Source organism: Zonotrichia leucophrys, chromosome 2 (assembly GCF_028769735.1).
Source record: "Zonotrichia leucophrys gambelii isolate GWCS_2022_RI chromosome 2, RI_Zleu_2.0, whole genome shotgun sequence".
Taxonomy (NCBI): Eukaryota; Metazoa; Chordata; class Aves; order Passeriformes; family Passerellidae; genus Zonotrichia; species Zonotrichia leucophrys.
The window spans coordinates 20,947,457-20,971,377 of NC_088171.1; the positions used below are offsets into that span (position 1 = coordinate 20,947,457).

General features: G+C 40.6%; 1 protein-coding gene across 5 annotated transcripts in view; it reads right to left on the reverse strand.

The window, feature by feature from the left end:
* The window catches only part of CACNB2 (calcium voltage-gated channel auxiliary subunit beta 2), a 243,444-nt gene extending 225,346 nt beyond the window's left edge, over positions 1 to 18,098 (reverse strand). The window contains exons 1-2 of one of the 5 annotated variants that reach the window (XM_064704158.1): positions 17,774 to 18,096; positions 7,283 to 7,375 (exon numbers count right to left, since the gene is read on the reverse strand). In XM_064704158.1, coding sequence (XP_064560228.1) covers positions 7,283 to 7,375; positions 17,774 to 17,875 — 195 coding nt within the window. In that variant the 5' untranslated portion in view covers positions 17,876 to 18,096. Of the gene's footprint in view, positions 1 to 7,282; positions 7,376 to 17,773 lie in introns of all 5 variants that reach the window. The other 4 variants (XM_064704160.1, XM_064704159.1, XM_064704162.1 and 1 more) reach the window with 4 other exon arrangements.
* Positions 18,099 to 23,921: the final 5,823 nt, after the last annotated feature.

Here is a 23,921-nt window from a genome sequence, read left to right on the forward strand (position 1 = left end):
TTTTCTGGGAGAAGCAGGGGACAAAATAAAACAAAACACTTGATTCTCATTCAATCCTATTCCTAATTTTGATCTTAACTGTTTACAACTGCGTAGTTTTTCCATGGAAAAAGGAAAAACTGCTCTATCCCACAAAAGGAAGCAGCAAATACAGGCAAGGAGGTTCGCAGCACAGCTCTAAGTCTTTTCAGAGGTTCAGCTCTTGCAAAGCCCACTCTGATTAGAACAAAGCTGAAATGTGGACACATAGAGAGAAATCAGCAGTTGTAAAGGTATTTGGTCAAAGACAAAGGCTTAAGCCTAACCCAGTCTAGGCTTTCTGCTCATTCCATGGGCCATCCACTGTGACAGAAGAGTCTCTAAAAATCCTTCACCAGTTTTGCTAAATGCTTAAAAACCCCTCACACCTCTGCCTGCCCTAACAACTGAGCCCCTGCCTCCTCCTCCTCGCCCTCCTTGCATGGAGGCAGCTCTGCCACCTGCAGAACCCCCCTGCTCAGCCATGCCCAAGTCCTGTCACACCTTTTGAAGGCCCTGCTATAAAATGATGGATCTGATGCTGCCAAACGTGGCTGAGTGATGGCTGTGGCAGACACTGAGCAACTGGAGAGCCCCATTCCCCCTCTCCCTGACAGAACCAGAGAAGCACACAGCCAGCAGCAATGGGAATGCCAAAGGAGGTTCAACAGCTGCCCCCCACCCCGGGGATGTCACCCACCCCCCTTCAGAGCTTGCATCTCCCTTGTTCTCTCACAGCAGGTCACGTCTGACCTCTCAGACACCTCTCACCATCCACCCACCATCTTAGCAAGCTCCAAAGCAATGCTGGCAATCATCTCAGCAGACATCAGGTATGAGCCCCACCTTCAAAACTTCCACTGATCCTTGGAAAAGGATGTGTTGACTTCAGCTGCATGCAGAGCAACATCAAACATGTACACACATTCGAGGCTATAAAGAGAGCTCCTACCCTTCTGTTTTTATAAAGAATTACATTTAGTTGCTCCCCACCCCAGTAATTTTCTCTTACCCTGCTACAAGAAGCATAAACGGACATGTCAGGAGAGCATTAAGATGTTTTGCCTGTTTGTTTTGGTTAGAGGGTATGTGGGGCTTTTTTTAAACACATGGCAACATTTTGACTTCTATTCTTAGAAACCATTTGAGGCAAAAAAGGGCCCATGAAAGAACTGAAGTCCACAAATGAACTTCCTTTCTGACAGCTTTTTCTCAGCCATCTCCCCTCCAGTCATGCCTGCCAAAATCCCGTGCTTTATAGGGGCATCTGTTCTATTCTCTCCAGGCCAAAAAAGGAGACTTTTCAAACTCTTACTACAGCTCAGGAAATCTGTAGCACAATGAGCCTAACATGATTTTTTCCCCCATGTCTGCAGCTCCACAAGTGCCATCAGAAGGGAAAGTCCTTTTCTTCCATCCCCCTTCCTCCAGCCCCGTGCTCCCAACCCAGGCCTCTTCCAAAAGCTGTCCTTCCTCCCCCCACTCCCCTTCCAACTGCTTTTTACCATGACTGAGAACAATTTACTCATTTATTTATGAGCCATAAATGAAACTCTACATCAACAGCTGAACTGACATATTCTTATGAATACCTGCACTGCTCCAAGTTCCTCCCCCTGCTGTGAACTTGGTATACTTCACACAACAAGAAGTACATAACAAACAGCTGCTTCCCCATGCCAATACTACTCCTGGAGTAGCATCAAAAACAGGCAGTCTCAGTGGATTTGACTCAGAGCTGATTCACTTTGCTCAGCACAAACAGCAGGTCACCCTGAAACTACAGTGGCTGCCCAGGATTTGAAGTCTCACAGTGGCCTGCAGAGGGAAGTTTGTTTGCTCCCACAATCACCAGAAGAACAGAGAAGTGCACACATCATACTCCCTATGCCAAACTCACTGTAAGTTGGCTTTATACAACTGCTATACATTTCTTTTAATAACTTGCAATTTCTGGTGAAAAATATAAGGCACCACAATAATAACAGTTTTAAGGTGCTTGAAAGAAGCAGACCTTCTAGAATTTATCACTTATGTAAGGCTTCACTGCAACACAATACCAAGCACAGGCCAGAAGAATCACTGATGTGGCTTTCAGTGAAATCTGCAGAAAGAGACCAGAAAAAAATCTAACAGAACAACTCCAGACATTTGCAACAGAAATAGGAGATGAGAAAATTGAGCTGAGCAGCAGGTACATATTTTTATGCATTATAATCAGTATTTGCACAATACCTCTAAAAGTGCCTCACATACCTCATTTTTTTAATGGGTAAAAGCTAATGGCAAGTCTGCAAAGCTCCTTTTTCTCTCTACAAGCAAAACATGTCTCATAATTTGAAGCCCACAAAGGATTTAAGAATATATTAATAGGCAAATGAGCCCTATTTGCAATTATTTATTTAGATCTTCTGGCTAGCCACAATCTGGTTTACATGTAGTCTTCCAGAAGCAGGAATAGTCCTAGCAGGTTAAATTCAGGCAGGTTTTCAGTCTAAGATTGGGAGTACTGGGCATGAACACCAAAGCGAATATCTGTGCCCACTCTACACCAGTTCTTTGTGGCTCAGCCTGTAAATGCATAGCCTCACTGGCAGGCTGCATCTATGAGCTGAATACATAAGCTCTTCCTCTCATGAAGAGAGAAAAAAATTAAAAATTAAAGCCAAGCTCTACATCTGGAAGATAAAAAGCAATTAAAACAAGAGGAAAACATTTCTGGCACGGCCCAGTTCTCTGGTGAAATCAAGATTAAGAGGCATGTTTATGAGCAAAACTAAGTCAATATTTTCAAATTGGTTTTTAGAGCAAATCTTAGTTTTACCATTCATAAAATTCAATAGGTAATTACACAGCTAGGCAAAAGTCCTTAGAGGAAAGCAGAAGAATAATGAATTCCCTACATAATTATTTATAGCTGCGTTTTTGAGTGAACACAGTACAACAGGCATCAAGCCAATATTTAAAGTAAAAAAAATCAGATTTGTAAAACCTTAAATATTTCTGTAAGCCAGTCCATAGACAACAGCCTATTTCACAATCTAATCTGCCTTTGCAATACATAAAAATCCCAACAACTTAACCTGCCTCTCTGATTAATCATTACGATTTAAAATAAAACTTTGACAAAGACGGGTCCAGAAGCACAACCACAAAATATGTAATGCTACCAGAACATGCAATTTGCTTAAAATGATGGTCCTGGGAAGTGCCATAGTGTTGTGTGCAAAACATGTTGTCTGATCTGTATTTTGAAGAAACCCTTGGGAAAAAAATCATTACCAAGCATCAGTCAAAATGGCAACAACTAGAGCTCAAATCCAATTCAGTCTTTCATAACTAACCCTAAGAACAAGCTGCTTATCACTCCAAAGCTCAAAAAAGATGATGAAAACTATATAACACAATGTCCTTTGGTTCCCTAAAGACATTATTACATTCAGTTAGGAGCTGATTGCTGTGCAATGATGCTTCTGCTTTCCAAATACACAGCTTAATTGCCAATACAACTTCACAAGAAAACAGAGACGAAAAATGTTCCCTCTCCTGCTGTTGAAAAGACAAGCAGTAGTTGCTAGCAAATAAAAAGGAGGCCAAATTGTTGTTATTTTTTTAAGCTCAAATATCATCAATAACATGCTGGAGACAAAACAAAACAAACACTTTTTTTTGTAACAAACAAATAGAACATGATCCAAACATTCCCCTAAAATATCATACATATTATAGTGTCACAAGTGAAAATTATAATAAAAATCTCTATCAATACATAAAATTCACAGCACAAAGGAGCTCTAACTGGTCTGAAGATAATGGGGGTTTAATTTGTATATTATATACAGATGTTTTTGCTCCAGTTTAAGTCTTCTTTTATACACATCAGAAACAATACTGGATAGATTGCTCTGCTCTATTTCAGCACTCCACAATACAGATTTAAATGGAAAAGATCATTGTACACAGGGCTGTGCAGACCACATTTCATTCTCCTTATACAACAGCAGGAGTTTTCAAGCAATTTGAATGTTACTTAGTTTCATCTGAAGGACAGAGTACAAAGTTGGCATAATTTTTATTACTTTAGCATGTGGTATGCATGGCAGGAAAGTCACTGGGTATACATACTGGAGCAAGAGGGGCATATGTCCTTAAGGAAATACCAAAACCCAGACAATAAAGTTTATCAATGTTAGCAATAAATATGAAGTCCCTCCCCCTGCAGTGGCTTTAACTTAAGTGCCCAGCAACTCTGTGGATTCAAAAGATTGAATCCTATATCATTGCTCTTGCCAAATACCTCAACTGCCTTCCATGTGCATTTCCTTAGGACTAGATGTATGTCTTCTTTTATCCAGCCAAAATTTATTTCTGTGTTAGGAAATGCCACTTTCCATTGACGCTGATGACAAGAACCTGCACACCTCTCACGGCTCCCCCAGCTCAGGGATAGGCCAGCTAAATATCACACAAAAGCACCTTGCAAACATTCTTTCTTCTTTAAGAACGACAGATCCTGGTGAAAAATGTTCAGTACAACCCCAGGATTCCTTCCTCAGTGCAGAGGGAAGTACTTGTAGAGATGCACATAAAAGTAGCAGGAGAAGTTAAGAAATAAATGGGAAAGGAAACAGGAACTGAGGGAGGGAAAGGAGGCTGGAGAAACAAAAGGCAGCTATAGGCATCATAATCATTGCTGAAACAAACAGGTTGGGTGTATCCTATGTCTAGCTCAAAACCCCCATTAAACAACTCCACAAATTCATTTTTAAGCAAGAACTTATTTCTTGGTTTTAATACAGCACTAAAATAAAACAACAGGGTTTAAATTCATCTGCCCTGCTTTTCTGCAATTTTCACCATCTTAGAAAAACACAAAATCAATGGATTTATATTTTTTTCTGCAAATAAATGGCTATTGCAAAACAACTATGTTCATTTATACCATGTAAAATATATTGCAAGATAGCTGGAGATAATATGTATAGCAAGAGAGTTTCTGGGAAGGGCACAGCAGCTGAGCCAGCAGAAAGCTCTGCCCCCATTCTGTTTAATATCTGGAACACTGGGCACCATGGTCATGTTGGTGGCAATTCTTCCTTAGTGCAAGAGGAACCAAGCTGTCCCAGGAGAAGGATGAGAGCAGGAAAGCCTGCTGAAGATGGAATCCATGCTCTGACATAAATGTCTCAGCAGCAACTGTGAAGAGGCATTTATTTCTCTCATACATCTGCTACAACTTGAATGCCTCTGCCTGTACATTACTTAGTAGGAATGTTTTGTGGGAATTTTTGTAAAATTTACTCTGGACAATTTCATGTAACATTTATTCATTAATTATTTGTTAATTTATTATTTATTAATTATTTATCCATTATCTTCAGTGACAATACCATTTCAAAGCTGAGTTTGCTTCAGCAATCTATTAAATCTCTGATTTTTCACAGAAGCCTATTCACCTTTCAATCATTTGTATTACATCACTCAAGTAATTACTAAATTTTATTTCATAAAATAAAATCTCTTCTATAAAAATCTACACTTAATGTCACACTCCCTTTAAGGCCCTCAGAAAGATACAGACACAGTCAGTGTACAGCTCACCAAACCTGCTTCCTATGGTAGCTCTGGAGATCTGATAAACCTCACACTCTGTAGAGACAACCAGATGTCCAATGACTACAGGAGCCCACCTCACCATCACTGCTTGGTTTGATGATCCCCCTCCTTGTGGATCCTCTCTCTTTGGATCCTCCTTGCCCTGCATCCTCTTTTACCATGACCAAAGGAGCAAGAGGAGATACTTGAGACCAACTTCAGATTTCATTTAGGTAAACAAGAAAGGCAAAGAAGCATGTGCAGCTGGCGTAAAATAAACACTCATACTCTGCTAAAAATGTTCCAGGCTGAATTGAACATCCAGAAGGAGCTAAGGAAAACAGCAACACAGAATTCCTTACAAAGACTCCTGGAACTGGGAGATCCTGTTGCTACTCTCCAACACTACTTAGACTCACAGTATTTTAAGACAGGACAAAATGTCCCAAACAAGTAATTTACTTGATCACCTTGATATATAGTATACTGCCACTGAAAAACCCCATAATCAATTCATATTTCATGTCTAGGTCCAACAGATAGCAAAATGTAATAAGGGCCTGACTTTATCAAATCCTCAGCCTACCAAAAACCCTACCAACACAATCACAGCAGGACAAAGTCAAAGAATTTTGTAAACAGGAGATGTGTACTGATACAATCAATGCAACATCAATGGAGTCATTAAATAATTTGGGATGAAGGGACACGCAGAACAAGCCAGTAGAGAAGGAGGTGTGATGCCTGCTTATGGTAAAAAAGCCCCCAAAACTTTGCTATGAAAGTTCCCAAATTTCAGAACCTCTCTGAAAGAGACGGCAAAGTGTGCAGTGAAGATGCCATGGTTTGCATCACCTGGGCATGAAGAACTGTGTTTCAGCCTGCACAGGCTCAGCCACTCTGGTGCTCTGGGTACCATTTCTGCTCTCCAAGCTGTCAACCACATGTCCATTGACACACACCCTCCTTCCTCAGAAGCACAGTCTCAGTAGCACCAGAGCCACTCTGGGCTCTGGTTACCCTTTCAGCCACCCTCTGTTGGCCAGAATGAGCTGGAGCTGTCCTGCAAGCACCCACACTGGACTGGGATCCCCAGGGGTTCCACCAGGATCTCCCCCTTTGAAGCAGACACACAGACACCGGGGCAGGGAAGCCCACACCACTGCCCCATCTTCTACAGGCTCCTTCCAGCATCAGTGCAATGGGGACAAATGCTGCCAAGGATTTCCCCTCCAACCCTTGCCTTAAAATAACACTGGGATGTGGGAGGAAAGCATCTAGGTTAACACTGCCTCATGCAGCACTATTTTGAGCAGGAAAACCCTGAAGATTGGTAGGGTTTTGATTCTTTATTCCAAATATTGCCACTTTAGGCACTTCCATCAGACTCTGCCTCCTCCTCCAGCTTTAATCACCTGATAGCATTAGAGTAACAAAAATAAGAGTAACTACTATACATGGAAAAGAATGAGAAATGAAAAAGTATTTTTATGCCAAGATCAAAACAATAGCAACCAAATATTTTTCATTGTGCCAGAAGAGACTTCTGCTATTTCTCAGACTACAGCATCACTCTGAGTTGACAACTTGCAAAAAATAAATGAAAATTTACATTTTGAACATTTACACGAATAAGCCATCCACTCTGGCAGAAGTTGAAAGCCCATACCTGGCGTACAAAGCTGTTGGAGGTAGTGTCAGAAGATGTACTCCCATCGGAGCCTTTAAATCGGTTCTTTCTTCTTGCCCCTTTACCATAGGACTGTTAAAAAAAATAAACAAAAAATCACAGATTAGAGAAACAGCATTACAGCATTAGTTTGTGTTGCACAGAAAGCTTCCAGTGTCTCCCAAGCTAGCAGGGATTCAGATGATCAGCTTTGTGTCAATCAATAAGCACATATTCAGTAAGTAACTGATGGGATTTATGTGCAACTGCTCACCAGGCTTGGTCAATTGAGCCCTAAACGTTTTGCTGTTGTTGGGCTTTTTTCACATTTGGGTTCAGAAACATATTTATAGACTCACATAGATGTAGCACTATTTACCTAAGTCACAGTGATTAAAAAGTACAGTTTGTTGTGCAGCAAGTTTAAATAAACAAGGCAGGAAAGGAGGTACTGGAGCAGCCCCCAGTACATCACAGCTATGAGCCAAGTCAGCTGAGGGAACATTACACAGCAAGAAGTGACAAACAACTTGTTGATACAATCTTACAACTCAGAGAGATTTTTTTACAACATTACAACAATTATTTTTTTTACAATTACAACAATAATTTTTTTTACAATAAGTTCAAGAAAGTAAAAGCAGTATAACAATAAAAAAGAACTATATGTGTAACTGGGAAAGGGGTAATATGCTAGAAAAAAGCAAGGCATCTACTTTTATCTACTAGGAATTTAAAGAGACATGAGGAGAAAGCTATGGCTGGCCAAAACAAAACTTTAAAACTATTGTTTAGAAATACAGAAACTCATGGTTTAGAAACAAAGCAAATGCATCCATGTGTCCACAAAAAGTCATTTGTTTTGTGCATTAAACATGGGTCATCAATAAATATTTTTTCAATAAATTACAAGGGAAAAAAATAAATAGTTCAAAACGATGTAATTCACAAGCACTTATTTCTGTGTGAGTGCAAACTGTGTAGACTGTAAACTCTGCCATGACACCACCTCTGGGCTGTGCAACCTTCAGAGATGTGGGCCGGAGCTTACTGGTTCTCATGGTGGGGAAGGGAGGGCTCCAGTGCAGGCTGAAACACTTAAAACCTCATACTGGCAGATTTTTAATATCGTATCTTCAGAATGTGAGTGCTGCTCTTAGCAGTAACACATGTGGTAAGTGTGATTAAATATTCTGCAGTTTAAGACTATCTGAGGAGGGCTACAGACAGCCACTACTAACTTCAGATCATTGACCAATCCAGGTAACTTGCCCCTACCAGATTCAAGAGAACAATCCCAAACTGCAACTGTGTTGATTGTGAGTGAGTTTGGAGCACTGGATGAAATCTAATGCATCAATCTTTTAGGAAGGATGACTCAAGGAACAGCAGTTCTGTCAGCCAGACACTCACTCTCAGCAAAAACAGCATCTGTTATCTCACTAACCTCATAGTGACCTACAACAAAAGCAACGTTGTATCCCCCAAAAAACAGATTCATGGAGAAGACATTTTGCCAAGCCCATATGATTTTTTCAAAACTGAAAACAGCCATGTAAGAAATTTCTGAAAGGCACCCAAATTGATTCTATGCATGCTGGTTAGGGTAGAACTATAGAAAAAACAGTATGTTGAAGATTATGGGGGTGAAAATAGGACTTTCTGATGAGTCTATAACTGTAAGCCAGCAGGTCTCAAAATATAAAATTAAATTCCAATCAGGAACAGTTTTACATGGTTGCATTTCTAAAAGGAATCTTTTATAACTGAAGAACTTACTGGTAATGAAAAGGTCTTTCTAGATCAAAAAGAGTAATTAGTAGATTGGAACCACTGTTACAAGAAAATTATTAAAAATGTTTTCCAGTTATAATAGCTCTACCAGAACCATTTTTTTTCCACCTAGTATAACACAATTAATATAATATTCCACCTAATATAATATCAAAGCACCTAAAATACATCAAAAGTATCTCTGACAGCAGTATTCTTCAAATATAACAACATCTTTAAATCAAAATTTACCTGTTCTGAATGGTTTCCCTTGAGTTAATTGCCTAGGGTTATACACAAATATTCTGAATTCCTTTCCTACATTTTTTGTGGAAGAATATAGAAATACACTTACAAAAAATAAACAATTTCTAACATTCACAAAGGAGCTCAAGAATATAAAGCACCTACATGAAGACCACACTATCTGGGCAATTTCATTTATAGTGTACAGTACAATATTGTGTAATTCCCAAGGAGATAATTAAAAACATGCACAAATATTCTTTCTCATAGTCACACATTTTGAATTTGTTTCCAGTTTCTACAATATTCATTTTATTTAAAGTATCATAGTGCTCAGTTTGCTAACACAAAATATTATGAGAGGCAAAAGAGGGACTGATTCTAGAGTGATAAAGATAAATCAAATAAGAGCAGAAAAAGAATATGTTACAAGCACAGATAGAGAAGCCTGCCTTATATCTGTGTAGCAATGACTAAAGCATTTATTTCTGGCAACATCACAGCAAATGCAGCTCAGGCTAAAACTCACCTTGATTTTTCAGTTTGAGGAGGTTTTCTTGTGCACAGCAACATGCATATTTTTGTTCTACTGTTCTGTACGTGAAAACTCTTCAGAAGCATGAGCTACATACTAACTTTAAACACAAAATCCTGTTGGCATGATGGCAGGCTGTGGCTGCAGATTGTACAGTTTTACACCTGCTTCTCTGCACAGAGCAGGTTTCACTCTGAGGAATGGGGACAACTTTTCTAAGTGGGAAAACTGGGATTTGATGATTCTTTTCATTATTTTCAAGGATGCTAACTGGGGACTACATTTGTTTTCCACACCATTTAAGCTTATTCCCACAGTAAGAAATGCCTGAAACTTTTTTTCTGAAGATGAGGTTAGCCTTGCACAATCAAAACAATCTTATATATTATTAAAAATTATTAATTGTCTCTGCCATGTGGAGAAGCTTGAATACTCATCCTGTCATGATCATTATGCTTTGCTTCTTCATGTGTATTTTTTTTCCAAAAGATGTTAATGTGAGAATGAGGCCTTAGTAAATAAATAAATGAATAAATAAAATACGTAATGATCTCAGTTACTTTCAATTCTCAGGGGGGAAAAAAAAAAAGAGACTATTTTTGCCCAATACATTACTGTGATTTTCATGTTAAAGTATATTCCCTTATCTGTGTTCTGTGCAGCATTTGGCTGCAATTAGGCAGCTAAAAATAAAGGGCTGAATCACGACACGAGGACATTGGCCAGCAAAAGCAGCAACACAGGGCAGTCACTGCTAACCTGTGTGGCAGCTGTGCCTACAGAACAACCTCTGAGCCCAAACACCTCAGCAGCCCAGCATGCAGGGCCCAGGGGGGCAGCCTCAAAACCAGAAGGGCAGGGCAGGCACAGCATCCTCTGTCCCAGCTGAGCCGCTCACAACCAACTCCAGCCCTGTGAACAAGCCTGTCCATAAAACGCTTGCTGGCAGTAACATTCTGACTGGGTTTTAGCAGAGCATCTTACTCAAACATAAAGTTATGTATAAAAGTGTTTACAAGTTCAAAAGTGTAGCTTCATTTATTAGTCAGAGGTGTGAAATTCCTTTAAAATTGGATGAGTTTTCAAAGAGGAGAAATAAAACATACACATTTATGTTCTAAAGCTTCATAAAATACCCGAAAACCGACGTTAAACCTTACCAAAAAAACTAAAATCAAACCAAAGTAGTTTTGTAAAAACCATTTCATCAATCAAGACTTAACAAAGCAAAGAAAGACTCTGCTTTCCAACTCTGATTAGAAACTCTGATTAGAAATGTGCAACCATTATTCAACCCATGTCATCAAGTGAAATATGGGGATCATATGAAGTATTAAAGGCATACACTGCAGTTTCCTGGTAATTAACAGTTTTATGTACAATTACTTGTTATTGTAAACAGATGAGATCAGTGCTGCTCAGCGAAAACCTTTAATTTTAATGAGGTTCTGTCTCAACACATAAAATACATAACATTTAATCCTGTAGCACACATGACAAGCAGAAGGCATCGTTTATGCCTGTAGGCAAAATACTCTCATCTGCAAGAGGAAATGTAAAACATTTAAAATTACCAACTATCTACAACCAGGGAACTGGTCTCCAGTGGGAGTCTTAAAATGCCCTTCACCAGTAACTACTCTAATGGCATTTCACAGCAAATCAGTGGTGAGGACTATACAAAGGATCAGTCTGAACCTGAACTATTTATCATAGGTCAAACAGCACCAGCCATTGAGACTGATGGCAGGTGGCAGAGGTAAACCCTTAAAAACTGGTCTCATGAAGGAAGAGTACAAATGATTTAGGCAGTAGAGTCACTGACACCAAGTCAGGTGTTTAAACAAAGATGGAAGAAATAAACTGGAGAAAACAAAACCAGAAAACAAAATTTCAGAGCTACACTGAATCTTACATCATCTCAGATGAACAAGGGACCAACTACAAAAATCAAAAGAACACCTAAAAAGGTTAAAAAGTGACCCCCTAAAGGATTAGGGAATTTCTAGAAGGTCAGAAATGAAAATATGCACCAAGTATTTTTCCTTCCCATGCAAAAGCTTAAAAAATATTTAAAGATGTACATGTCCCATACACAGCACATCAGGACAGTGCAGAATACATGAATCCAGCTCCATCCTTTCCTTAAAAGAACAGCCACTGCCTCTTTAAGCAATTCCTTACAACAAGGAAACAAATGCTCCTGCAGGTCAGACCCCCTGGGCCCTTCCTGGCCACTAGCCAGGCTCACCACCACTCAAAAATTACACCTTCCAGCATCAGCTGCATAGCTGCATCCCCCACACTCTCCCTCAACAGAAAAAGACATTAATATTTCTGATTTTGTCACCACAAATCATACTAATCTCATAAAGGAGTGGAGGTCAGCTTCCTGACCACACAGCCAAGGGCTGGAAGATGTACACAGACCTTGGGGATGTGTTCCCACAGCTCCCTTCCATGACAGGAACGAGGGCAAGGTAGGGTACAACAATATATCCCTGCAACATACCTTCAGCCTGAGCAGCACACACTCAGGTCCCCACAGCACAAAAGAATCCTCAAAAAAACTGGATTTCTCCAAACAAACAACTTTTGCAAAGGGACAAAACTCAGCAAAGACAGGACTTGCCCTCAGGAATCCTATCAAATTGAGGATCTCCAATACAGTCATCAAGTTCATGCAAGCTGCAGGGATAGTCTGCAAAGTCCATTTCACAGGCATTTTATAAAATCCTACATCTACACCAAAACAAAAATCCTTCCAAACAAACAAACAAAACCCCCAAACCCTCCACAAATTATTCACTTCTCAAATTTTGCAAATATAATACATAAATAAGTATTTGACAGAAGCTTCTTTTTCAGCATTAAAAGAAAATTTCTGCTGAGCAATCTGTAATAGTTAAATCTTAGATTCTCTTTTCTGCTGGCCTGTGATAAAGCCTTGCCAACACTGCATCTAGAAACAGCCCTATTCTTGCCAGTTCCTACACTTGTGAGCCATCTCCCAGGGCTCTCTCCCTGGCCTCAGACCAGGTCATCTGGCAGTTTCCACCTGCCAGACAAGAAGCTGGGAACTTGGCTGGCTCTCCTGGTCCCCAGTGGCTTGGAAACCCACCTCAGTGCAAACCTGCTGCACATCCACTTGTAATGCCAGCAATGAAGATGTCAGCTCCCACCTCAGCAAAACAGGAGCACACAGCAACAGAAGGTGCTGATGCCCAAACCCCACTGGGCCTCCTGCAGCCTTTTAAAACTGGCAACTACAGCTGGAGGCCACGTGCCCGTGCCTCCCCACCTGCTCTCCACGGGCTTCTGCATTTCACTTGCACAAGCAAACAGAAAGAGATTTGATCCTGTGACAGAAGGATGCCTGCACGGACCAACAGCCAACTATGAGACAGGTTCCCTCTGCTAAGGGTTTGCTACCCTGAGTACAGAGACCAAGGCAACCCCTTGGAGGGTGGGGAACGCAATTTTGGTTCCTTGATTTTTAAACTCTTCTATCGCAGCACAGTAAAGACCTGAGTAAAAATAGCAGAAGAAAAGTAACTGAGACTCCAGAGAAGCCAGGAGCCCTTTAATAGCACAGGAACTTTCCATCCGTAGAGGCAAAACAAGACAAAACCAGAGATTGCCTCTAGAAGATAAGTAAGTTAGAACTGAAACTGCTGAACTGTTTCAGAGTGAATTTACACTCTAGGATAATGTAAAGAACAACTATTACATCCCATTTATGCTGATACTGTGCAATACCCAAATGGAAAATATCTCTGGAAAAGATGAGCAGGCAAAATCACCTTTTATTGCTTGAGTACAGGATAAAACAAAAAAACCCCAAAGAGCAGAGAATTATCAGAAAAGTAATAGCTGAAACCTGAAGGGTTTTCTGCAGTGAAGGACTATTAAAATTTATTTTTGTCAGTAAGGAATACAACACTGAAAGGAGATTGCCACTTTGGGACAGAAAACACTACCTCTTGCTGAGGGCCATGAGGAAGTCCAAGGAATGGAATTGGATTTTATCTCTTCTTCCTTCATTTGTATATCCTCTACTGAATTGCTGCCACATTGGATCTGGCTTCTAGGGATGCTGCCAGGAGAGAGTAAAACCTTCCATGCCTCTATAATGCACGGGTATTGTTATTATTTAAGTAAGCAAAGGGATATCAATTTTGTTTGTTTATAGCTTACAGAGTATTCTTGCAAGTCAGCCCTGGGAAATACAGGGCTGCAAAATGTTTGTTTGAAGAACAGGTAAACACGGTATGAACTGGGATAAATCAACTCAGCTGAAAGCAGCAGAGGGCAGTGTGATTAATCTGCTGAGAATAAATCTCTGGATATTGTTGCATTCCTCATTACCACAATGTAACAGGCAGTGAAGGGACAACGCTACACAACTGAGAAGGTAGCTGGAGATTCAGAAAGGACAGCAGCCAGTGTAAGGGCCTGTAACTAAATTGATTTTCTGGAGTCACCACATGCACATCACTATAAAATTCACCTTAACACCAATCACAGTTGATACAGAAGGAAAACTGAACAAGCCTGTCCCCTGGACTCATGCATTCAGTTTACCTTCTGCAATGCCACCTGAAAAACAAGCCAAGCACTCCAGGGATGATGAAACCTTTAGACTTGTAAGGCAGAAGCATTTAGCAGTACCATGTAGTGGAGGAAATCTAAATGCAGGTGAAAGAACTGAAAAAACAATCGAGAAGAGAATTGTTTTCACATAAAATGTGTCAGGTTGTTAGGATGTGCACTGACAGATGATGCATAAGCAGTCAAAAAAAGAACAGGAGGAAAATAATAATGAGGAATAGGGAAGAATTCATCCAGTGTAAGATTCATCCCTCCACAAGGTAGTCTGTAGTTGCTTGATAGAAGGTTTCATTATGTTTTCTTTGAAATGTCTTTGTGTAATTTACTCATCTGATTTGCTATGACTGTCCCTAATGCACAGCACAGGAAGCTTTGTGATGAGAAAACAGCAACAGAAATTGAATCTAATGATTTTTGAGGACTGAAAGACTTTGAAGAAGGATCATAAGAAAATTACATGGGAGCAAGTGGAAAATAGAAGGGAGGCTAAGAGTTACCATGAAAGGCATTAATGTGCTATGTTATATTATAAAAAAAATCATAAGAGCACCTGGGTTAATTAAAATTATTAAAATGAATATTCTACTAATTCAGATTCCTAAAGAAAAGGGGAGGTTCTTTAAATAAAGAAGTAAAGAGAAGACTGGGGTTGATTTAAAAAAAATACACCAAAAAATTGATCACCAAACACGGATACATTTGAACAGTTTGCTTCTTTTCTTTCAGAAAACCTCATGCTGATTTCATTACAAAAGGGCCACACCTAAAACCACTACTTTGCACTGACTTGTACCTGGACATTGTGAATAAGTGCACAGTGTATCTGTCAGCATGCAAACTTGCCTGGATAAAACTGGACATCCAAAGCTCTACTGCAACTCCACCTAAGACCAAGATCCATCTGAGACTAAGATCACATTGAACTATATCTAGAACAGTATTTTTACAGTCATATGGACCTAAAAGCCATAGAATTTTAGGCAATACAGAAAAAACCACCAATATCTTGTCCCAGTTGCAAAGAATTTCCCTGGAAAAATACAATATAACTGTCATGATCAAAACCCAGAGATTTTTTTTTGTTTGCAGATCTTATTAGGAAAATGCATTATGAAAATAAGAAATAGATTTTACACAGATGTTATCTAGGAATATTTCACATATTTAACTGCCTTTTAAGTGAACTATTTTTAGAGCATTTCACTCCTCTGCCCCATGGTGATAAGTTTGGCCAAAATGCATGGACAGGCACTATCCAAAATATTGACCATGATGTTAAAATAGGTTAAAAGAAATCTCAGCTTTGCAAAAGTAAAATTCTTGGATAAGAGATTGGTTGTGACTTGGTACAACTCTAGGAAGGCTCTTCAGGATTATTTTCTTAAATCATAATTCCCAGAAGAAGCACTTCAGAGTGAAAACTTTTAGGAGTGACATCACACCATAAGCTCACTTGTTGGTTTGGGGTTTTTTTCCCCTGACAGATTATTTGGCAGAAATGTTTCCAGGATTGATATTCAATACTTTAGAGAAAAAGACAGTGGTACAAATAACTGAAATTATTTGTTAGTGCCTATAACCTGTAAGGAATCTACTTGATGATTCCTCATTAAGCCTCTCCTTCCCACTGTGTGTTCTAAAGCAGCAAGATTTTAGAATATTGGGCTTTTTAAAATGTTTATGGAACAAAATTCAAATCAAAATAATTGTCTCTAAATGCAGTGCTTGCTAAGGAATTAACCTGCAGTATTATTCAGACAAAGAGCTCTTTTGTTTCCATAACCTTATTTCCCTCTACCAAAGGTTTATATATGACTAAAACAAGTTTATAGAGAAGATTATTCTTGTTCTGCCTAATGACTTTGATTCCAAAAACTGAAAAACATCTGTGAACCAAAAAGGTGCATTATCACTGTCTTAAAAAGTGAATCGTTTTGGCTGTGAATGTTCAGAAACTTGTTTTATAAAACAGAACATAAATGTATTATCTGAAACGTAAATAATGTGGGTGTTAGCAAACTATTCTTCCTGTCTAAACAGAGGCTCTTTAACCCTAGTAAAAAGGAAGGTTGAGAAATCAATTTTATGATCAGTATTTGACATTTGTCCCCAGAAGAGAGGTACCATATGATTTGACAGTTGCTGAATCTGTGCTTAGGGCTGAAAAGATGTAAAAAGGGAGGGATGTGTAGGTCAGAAATTAGCTCCATTGCCACTGTTTCTGGAGAAGCTGGCAAGGCATATGGCCCTACTGAAATGTCTGTTCTGTGCTTGGAGGCCACTGACATCCAAAGAGACACTTTCTCTTTTTTAGTTTAACCTAGTCTCTGCTTCAGTGCCTGGATTTTGCTCTGCTGTCACCGGGCCTGAGTTAGTGAAGATCAATCACCAAGACTGCTGACAGACTGACAGCATTTTTCTCTGTCAATCAAGAGAAATCACTTCTGCGATGGAGCTGGTCCACCTTCTCAAACAAAGCGTCAGAGACAGCTTTGGCAGAAACAGTAAAAACTGCACCCCGAAAGGAAAGAACCTCTGTCCTAACAAGAACATGCATGTTTGTAATCTGAAATGCACACAAACAGATTTTACCACCCTTTTACTGGGTTCAAAAACAGCACTCTGAAGTCTCTGCACCCAACTATTACAAACTTGAAGATTCTAAGCAACATTCATACATCAAACAGAAACAACCTTTCAAAATATGAAGTCTTTTCCAAGCATGCCTTACCCTGACTCCTTCTCACCACCCATCCACCCGAACACTGCACATGAACTGAGTTCTTTAAATTTCTGAGACGACTGTACAACCACCTTCTGCATGAAAATCGAGCAGCTTAAATCTGCAGCATGTTCAACACCTTCAGCCTCCCCCAAATTCCTGCTGAACAACTGGCGTGAATCGCCTTCCCTCACCTACAGACTGTCACCAGCCCTGGAACAGACGAGGGAGGCTTCAGCCGTGCGTGGGAAGCATCAGGTACGATACAACAGGTTACTGGAGCAGGGAAAAATAGCCGTACCCTGCGAGTAATACATGTGCGGCACATCAGCTTAATAGCAACGCATTCTTACATATTCATCCTCCAAATAATCGCAAGGTTCTTTTGATTTACGATGCTTCTACGGCACAGAGCATTCCATGTATGTTAATTAAACGGCATTTGAGGGTGGGGGCGAAGACAGGGGGGGGTTTCGCGCGTCTTAGGGGAGCTGTCAAACTTTTCTGCCGGCGGTGGCCAAAGTTGAAGGACGGGCAGCTCCGGGGCCCCGCCGCGCTGCCCCGCGCCCCCGCCCCGCCGCCGCCCCGGCCGAGCCCGCGGTACCTGCGCTGCCGCCGCCGCCGCGGGCAGGGGATTGTCCAGCAGCTCCATCTGCACCTCCTGCGCCGGGCTGGGAGGCGATTTGGACATGTCGCTCTGGACCATTGGCGAGGAGAGCGGGTGGCTGGGCGCCGAGCCTCTCGGCGGGACAGAGCCGTGCTGAGCCGAGCCGAGCCGAGCCGAGCCGGGGCGGCGGGCGCCGCTCAGCGCCCGGCCATGCCGAGGAGCGGGCGGGCGGCCCTGCCCTACCCAGCCCGGCTCCGCTCTGCTCTGTTCTGCTCCGCTGCGCTCCGCCCTGCCCTGCCTGCTGCCGGCGGGGAGCGCTCGGCGCCGGGGACGGGGCAGCGCCGGCGGCGGGCGCGGGGGAGGGCAGGGGGCGGTGCGTGGGGAAGAGGGAAAGTGACAGCGAGCATCTCCCTCTGGCAGCGCCGGGCGGGGGCGGCACCGGCAGCGGCACCGCCATCGGCACCGGGATCCGCGCCCAGCGCCGTCCGGCCCAGCCCGAACGCGGCCGAGCGGCAAAGTTGGGGCTGTGGGCCGGGGCGCAGGGTGCGGTCGGGCCCTGTGGGCCGGGGTGCGGTCAGGCCCTGAGGGCCGGGGTGCGGGGTGCGGTCAGTCCCCGCTTTTCCCTTCAGCCCTGCCGGGTGTCTCGACCCTGGCCGCGCGGCACTGGCTGAGACCTGCGGTTTTAGCGAGCAAAACGGCACTTCGACTGAGAAAGTTCCATAGGTCTGTGGTGTTGATAGGGTTTTTGCCTGTGCTTGGAGGTTCCTGTGCACAGATCAACAAGGGATGAGTACGGTGAAGCCCGCTGTCGAATTTCTATAACCTTTGTCTGCACAATCTCAGTCGTGCTATCAGGCACCCCACAGGAGGCGCTTGAAACACCTGTTTGAAATCTGATCCGGCAAAATCACCCTCCACCCTGAGATGATCTTTCATTTCTTGTGAATGACAGATCATTTTGGACCTGATAGACACCAAGCTCTCTGACCCTGAGAAGCCCAAGATACCTTTCTTTCACTGGATGGGACCTAACTGTACCCCATGCAGTGAGGGGGGAACTTCTGTTTTCAGAATCACTTTGTGATGGTTTGTGAAATCTCTTATCAGCTGATTATAAACAGTGAAAACTAAGTCTAGAAACTGACTGGCCTACTGTCATACGCTTAAAATCACAACCATTACTAAAAGTAATAAAAGCCACTTTCAGGAAGAGAAGCTGGCAAACCAAAGCCAGCACAAAAGCCAGGTCAATTTCAAGAAGTACTTTCAAGCTTGGTCCAGATTGCATGGTTGATTTATTTCATTTCATTTCATTTTTCATAATAACTAATAAGGTTCCTTTCAGAATTAGCTTACCCCTATGGATTTTCTTATATGAAGAGTAAAAATCTTACAGGAACTGCCCATCATTTTTTTTGTGAAGGAATTAGCTTTCTCTGCAAGAGGAAGAGCTCTGAGGTTTGAAGAACTTTCACTTGTCCAAAAATTTCATATTTATTTTTGAAGACAACATTTCAAAATTATTTTCTAGAATTTTAAGGTGTTGTCCATGACAAAACACAACCTTAATTTAAAGTGAAAAGTGTGGGGTTTATTGCTTGACTTTCTTTCAAGTAACTCAATAGACATGTTCAACAGTCTTGAAATTATAAAGATACTGGAGCCTGGACTGCTTCCAGATGTTCTTCAGGTGGTTATAACCAAAAATATATTTTCTTTTTAGACATTTGGTGTGAAAAATCCTCTAGTAGAGGGTCTGAAGTAGTTATTTCTTTGACACATATTAGATTATTTAAATGGAATTACTTTTTGTGACCATCATCGTTATTAAGGAATTTACTGAAAAACCTAAATATAGCATTCATGTTTATGATTGCTGGATGGAATATTATTATTGAAAGATGTTGTCTTTGAATTTCTAACACCTTTATGGCTTTGGAGCAATTTATCCTTCTGTTTGGAGGCAGGCTCTAGGACAGGCGCTTGGCGATCCCCCATGTTCAGTACATCTACTTGGGAGATTTTCAGGCATCTGTCAGGGATTGCCTGTTCTCTCTCACACAGAGAAGGGAGTGGAAGTCACTTACTCATGTAACAGTGGCCCTTCATATTGCCTTCTGGATTTTCACTTTGTAAAGAGTGTATAAATAAGAGCATTTTTTCAAGTATACCATCCTTCTGTAAGAGTAGTAGTGATCATTTTTGAAACATTACAGTTTCTAAAACCATAAATTGCAAATCTGGATTGAAAGAGTATTTCTACTCTCTTATAAATTAGAGCTTGAATATGTCAATTGAACTTCATTTTTTGTGTGCTCAGTCATGTCTTTTATGATTAGTTTGTCTGGTTTTTTTCACTGTAAAAATATAATGGTAATTATTTTTCTTGTTTATGTACATCCATATAGGGTCTGTAGAAAGCAAAAACTCAGGAAAGAAGTTTCCCCACATACGCATAAACAACATCTGAATTTTTGGTAAGTTTATTTGGTTTTTCTTTCTGAGGAAAAATATTCTACATAACTGTTCTTTAGCAGCAATTATCATTCATTGCCTTGATGTAATGAGCGGCTGAAAGATTAGCATAGAAAAATAATTGCATTTTATTCTGTTTTGCCCCTTTTGTTCAGCAGTTAATCCAAGTTCTCTAACCTTGAAATGTGCAGATCCTTCAGCTGAGCACATATGCTTGCAGTCATCCCTCTGCGTGCTGTTTTTGGCCACCTCTGCTCCAGGAGAAGGGTCAATGTGTAAAAACAATGTGCAGTGATTCTAAATTGCTTGCCCTTTCTCAAGGGGAAAATCAACCTGGTATTCCTAACCCCTTCTCAGCAGAAAACCACACTGCTGCATTTATTTACACTTTTATCTGCAACGAAGAGGTGTTGTGCATTCTTATTTGGATTTTTATAAACATGTAAATGTTAGAAAACCAAAGAAAACACAAGCTGTTTTGTTCATAGGTTGTTTTTTTTCTTTAAAAAAACAATCCCAAAAGCTTAGGCTGACAAACAAGATAACCTGATTTGGGTGCCAAAAATAGCTGAGGTTTTTGCATGAGAGTTTAGATGTTCTTTTAAAGGAAGGAGAGCTGTATTACTTTGCATATTTAATTGATCTTTACCACCAGTATAACAATGTGGTGTCAGCACCTTTGTACCCACATATGGCAAGTATATGTTTGGTTTAGCCTGTAACTATCACTAAATGGGCCAAAAACAGGCCAAGGATGGTGGGCTGATATTTGTGCAATTACAACTAAAATCTAATATCTTAGACCCAAGGGACTTCATTAAAAACTTGCACAAATACAGACCAGTGAGCTTACAATTATTCTTATAAAATTATATAAAATGCTTCTAACTGAGAATATGTTTAAAGCCCTGATATAGAGAATTTCTTTAGGACTTTCAGTTAAAAAGAAATGCTGGCCATCTATTAGTCTGTGCCACCTCCTGTCTAAAATGAATTGTAGCCAGAAATTCAATATTGTGGGGAAAAAAACCAACACTTGATTACCTGGTTTTAATATCTCAAAACAGACATAGTTCATATTTTTTCAGTGATAAAGTGGAAGCTGCCTGTCACAAGTGCAAATTAAAGGGATTCCTCTTATTTTAGTACTTTATCCTTCACACAAGTCTGAACAAAACCACTCCAGACAGGCTCACTTTTGAATCTGTTATCAGTCTGTATCAGAGCACAACACCACCAGGCTGGATTTAATGAACTGACCCATTCTCCCAGCTCCTGTTTATTATGCTTTATTCTTGGATATGGGTGCCACGCTCCTAAGAAAGCCTTGATTGATACCGTTACAGTGTATTCAGGAGAAGACAGGATTGGAAGGAGGAAGGTTTCCACATGAATGGAAGATAGGAACAATATATAAACACTGGCAAAAATGCTTTTAATGCACAGAAAGGCTCACAATACTTGAAAAAGCCACAACACCTACTAAGCACATATTTTCAGCCCTTTGCAAAACGTGACCAAAAAAGGCACTCTCCCGCTCGCAAGCTGTTCACTTTGCGAGAGCAAATTTGCTGTCGATGGGTTGTATACAAAGTTCATGTTTGATTAAGCACTTCTGCACAAGTTGCTGGTTTCAGTTGATATTTTCTTTGCTTTTTCTTTGCTCTCCTGTCATAACTGAGACTGCATATCTCCTTTTGTATCCCCAGTCCTTACCAACTATGGTGTTCCTATTTATAGTATCATTTTTCTCTTATTAAATACTTGAATCGCAAGAGCACAAAAAGGCTTTATAGCATTCTCACCCACAAATATGCTCAGCCCATGTGAGTTACTGACATGAGAGACAGATTTTAATAGATCGTGTGTGGCCTGTGTCCAAGGACAGCATCCAAACTCTCCACAGCTCCTTAAGGATGGCCTTTCCTCCACCCTTCATTGAGCCCTGAGCTCAGTTTGGGCTTCTCTGCTTTTGGGTACTTTGTTGGTGTTTTTTTTTTTTTTCAACCCAACAATCATTTATTTGTGGCACTGAGGCAAAGCTTCATTCAGAATAAATTGTGTAAGAGAAGACAGTGACAACCTCTAGTCAGTGTGCAGATTGCAAAGCCACCAACGTGGTTGACAGTTAACTCATGGTTACCAAGGCTGCTGGCAGAGTTAATTTGTCTGAGAGTATTGAAATTCTTTGCCAATTTATACATGTACAGATTTGAAGTGCAAATCGATGATGGCACCACTCCATGTTGCCATCTAGTCAGTTTTAAAAGTGAGCATTTGCCAGATGTCATTTCCCTCCCTCCTTGCCTTGGCTGCGCTAATCTGATCCTCCATGGCACACTGCTTGGCTCTTGGAGCACGAGGGACTCCACTCAAGAACTAAAGGTAAAATGTAGCAGAATTAATTACCTTCCATGGGGTAAATCTGCTGCTTTATCTCCCTGAGCCATCCTACCATGAAGACTGAGTAGTGCAACTGCCAGGGTGAAAGGGGAAGGAGAGACAGCAGGGATACACGACTCAGAGCAGGGCTGAAAAATTCCTTCCTGGCAGCACACCAGCCCTTAAGGCAGCCTGGCTATAAACATCAAACTGCAAAGGCTCAATTTTGAGAACATTACTGCAGAATAATGCTGATTTGATTTCAGTAAAGTAATTTTTGGTAAGTACTTTGAGTTTATGCAACAAAAGGATGCAAGGGAAGACAAGCCTTCAAGCTTTTGTTTGTTCCTCCTTTTTCTCACATATTCCTAAGCCTCTTTTACTCAAATTTCACCCAATCTTTACCAAAACTGAAGTTCTCATTTTGTAAGAAAATTATTTTTAATAAAGCACCCTTCAAGTTTTATAAGAAAAATTATTCTAAGAAATAAAATTTTTAATGGAAACCTTTGTGCCCCTAAAACATGAAATGGTAATGGTGCATAAGGCTCCACCATCTTCTGTGACTCGATGCTGCCCTGAAATTTATTGAGATAACTATCCTTGAAGTGTCCTTCAAAAACCTAAAACCCAAGTTAGTACAGACATAATAATTTTCTATTGTAACATTGCCATCCCATCTGACTTCTCTAGGAAAAAAATGCCAAAAGCCTAAAGCAACATTCTGATCCCAGTCATGTGCAAAGAAGAAAACAGTGACAAGTATCAATCAAATGTATCATTTTGAAAGCAAACATATACTTTTATTTTATTTTAAACCCATGTATGTTAAAATGCACCCTCAAATACTTCCTGTAACACGTTTCTCAAATCTGTATGGTTTCCTTATATCATTGCATGCTACGAAAATAAATTTCCCTTCAAATTTGCTCTGGTCTATTTTGTAGGAGGAATAGCTTGAAATAGATATATATATATTTTTTTTTTCCATGATGGAATTACACTTATAAAATAATAGGAAAGGATCAACTTCTAAAATCACATATCTATTAAAAGCAAAAGCAAATGTACTGGTGTCCAAGCCTGTGCCACCCAGGACTTGAATAATCCAACCACTCCACACTACTCCAGTGGGGATTGCAGGAGCTGCTGCTGAAAGCCGTGGTGAAAATCATGATGAAATATATCCCTTTTCACTCTTGGGTTAGTTGCTTGGATGCCTATTTCTGAAAAAAGCAGCAAAGTATGAAAAGGAGGAAGCTTTGCTCTTTCAAGGAGGGCATTTCAG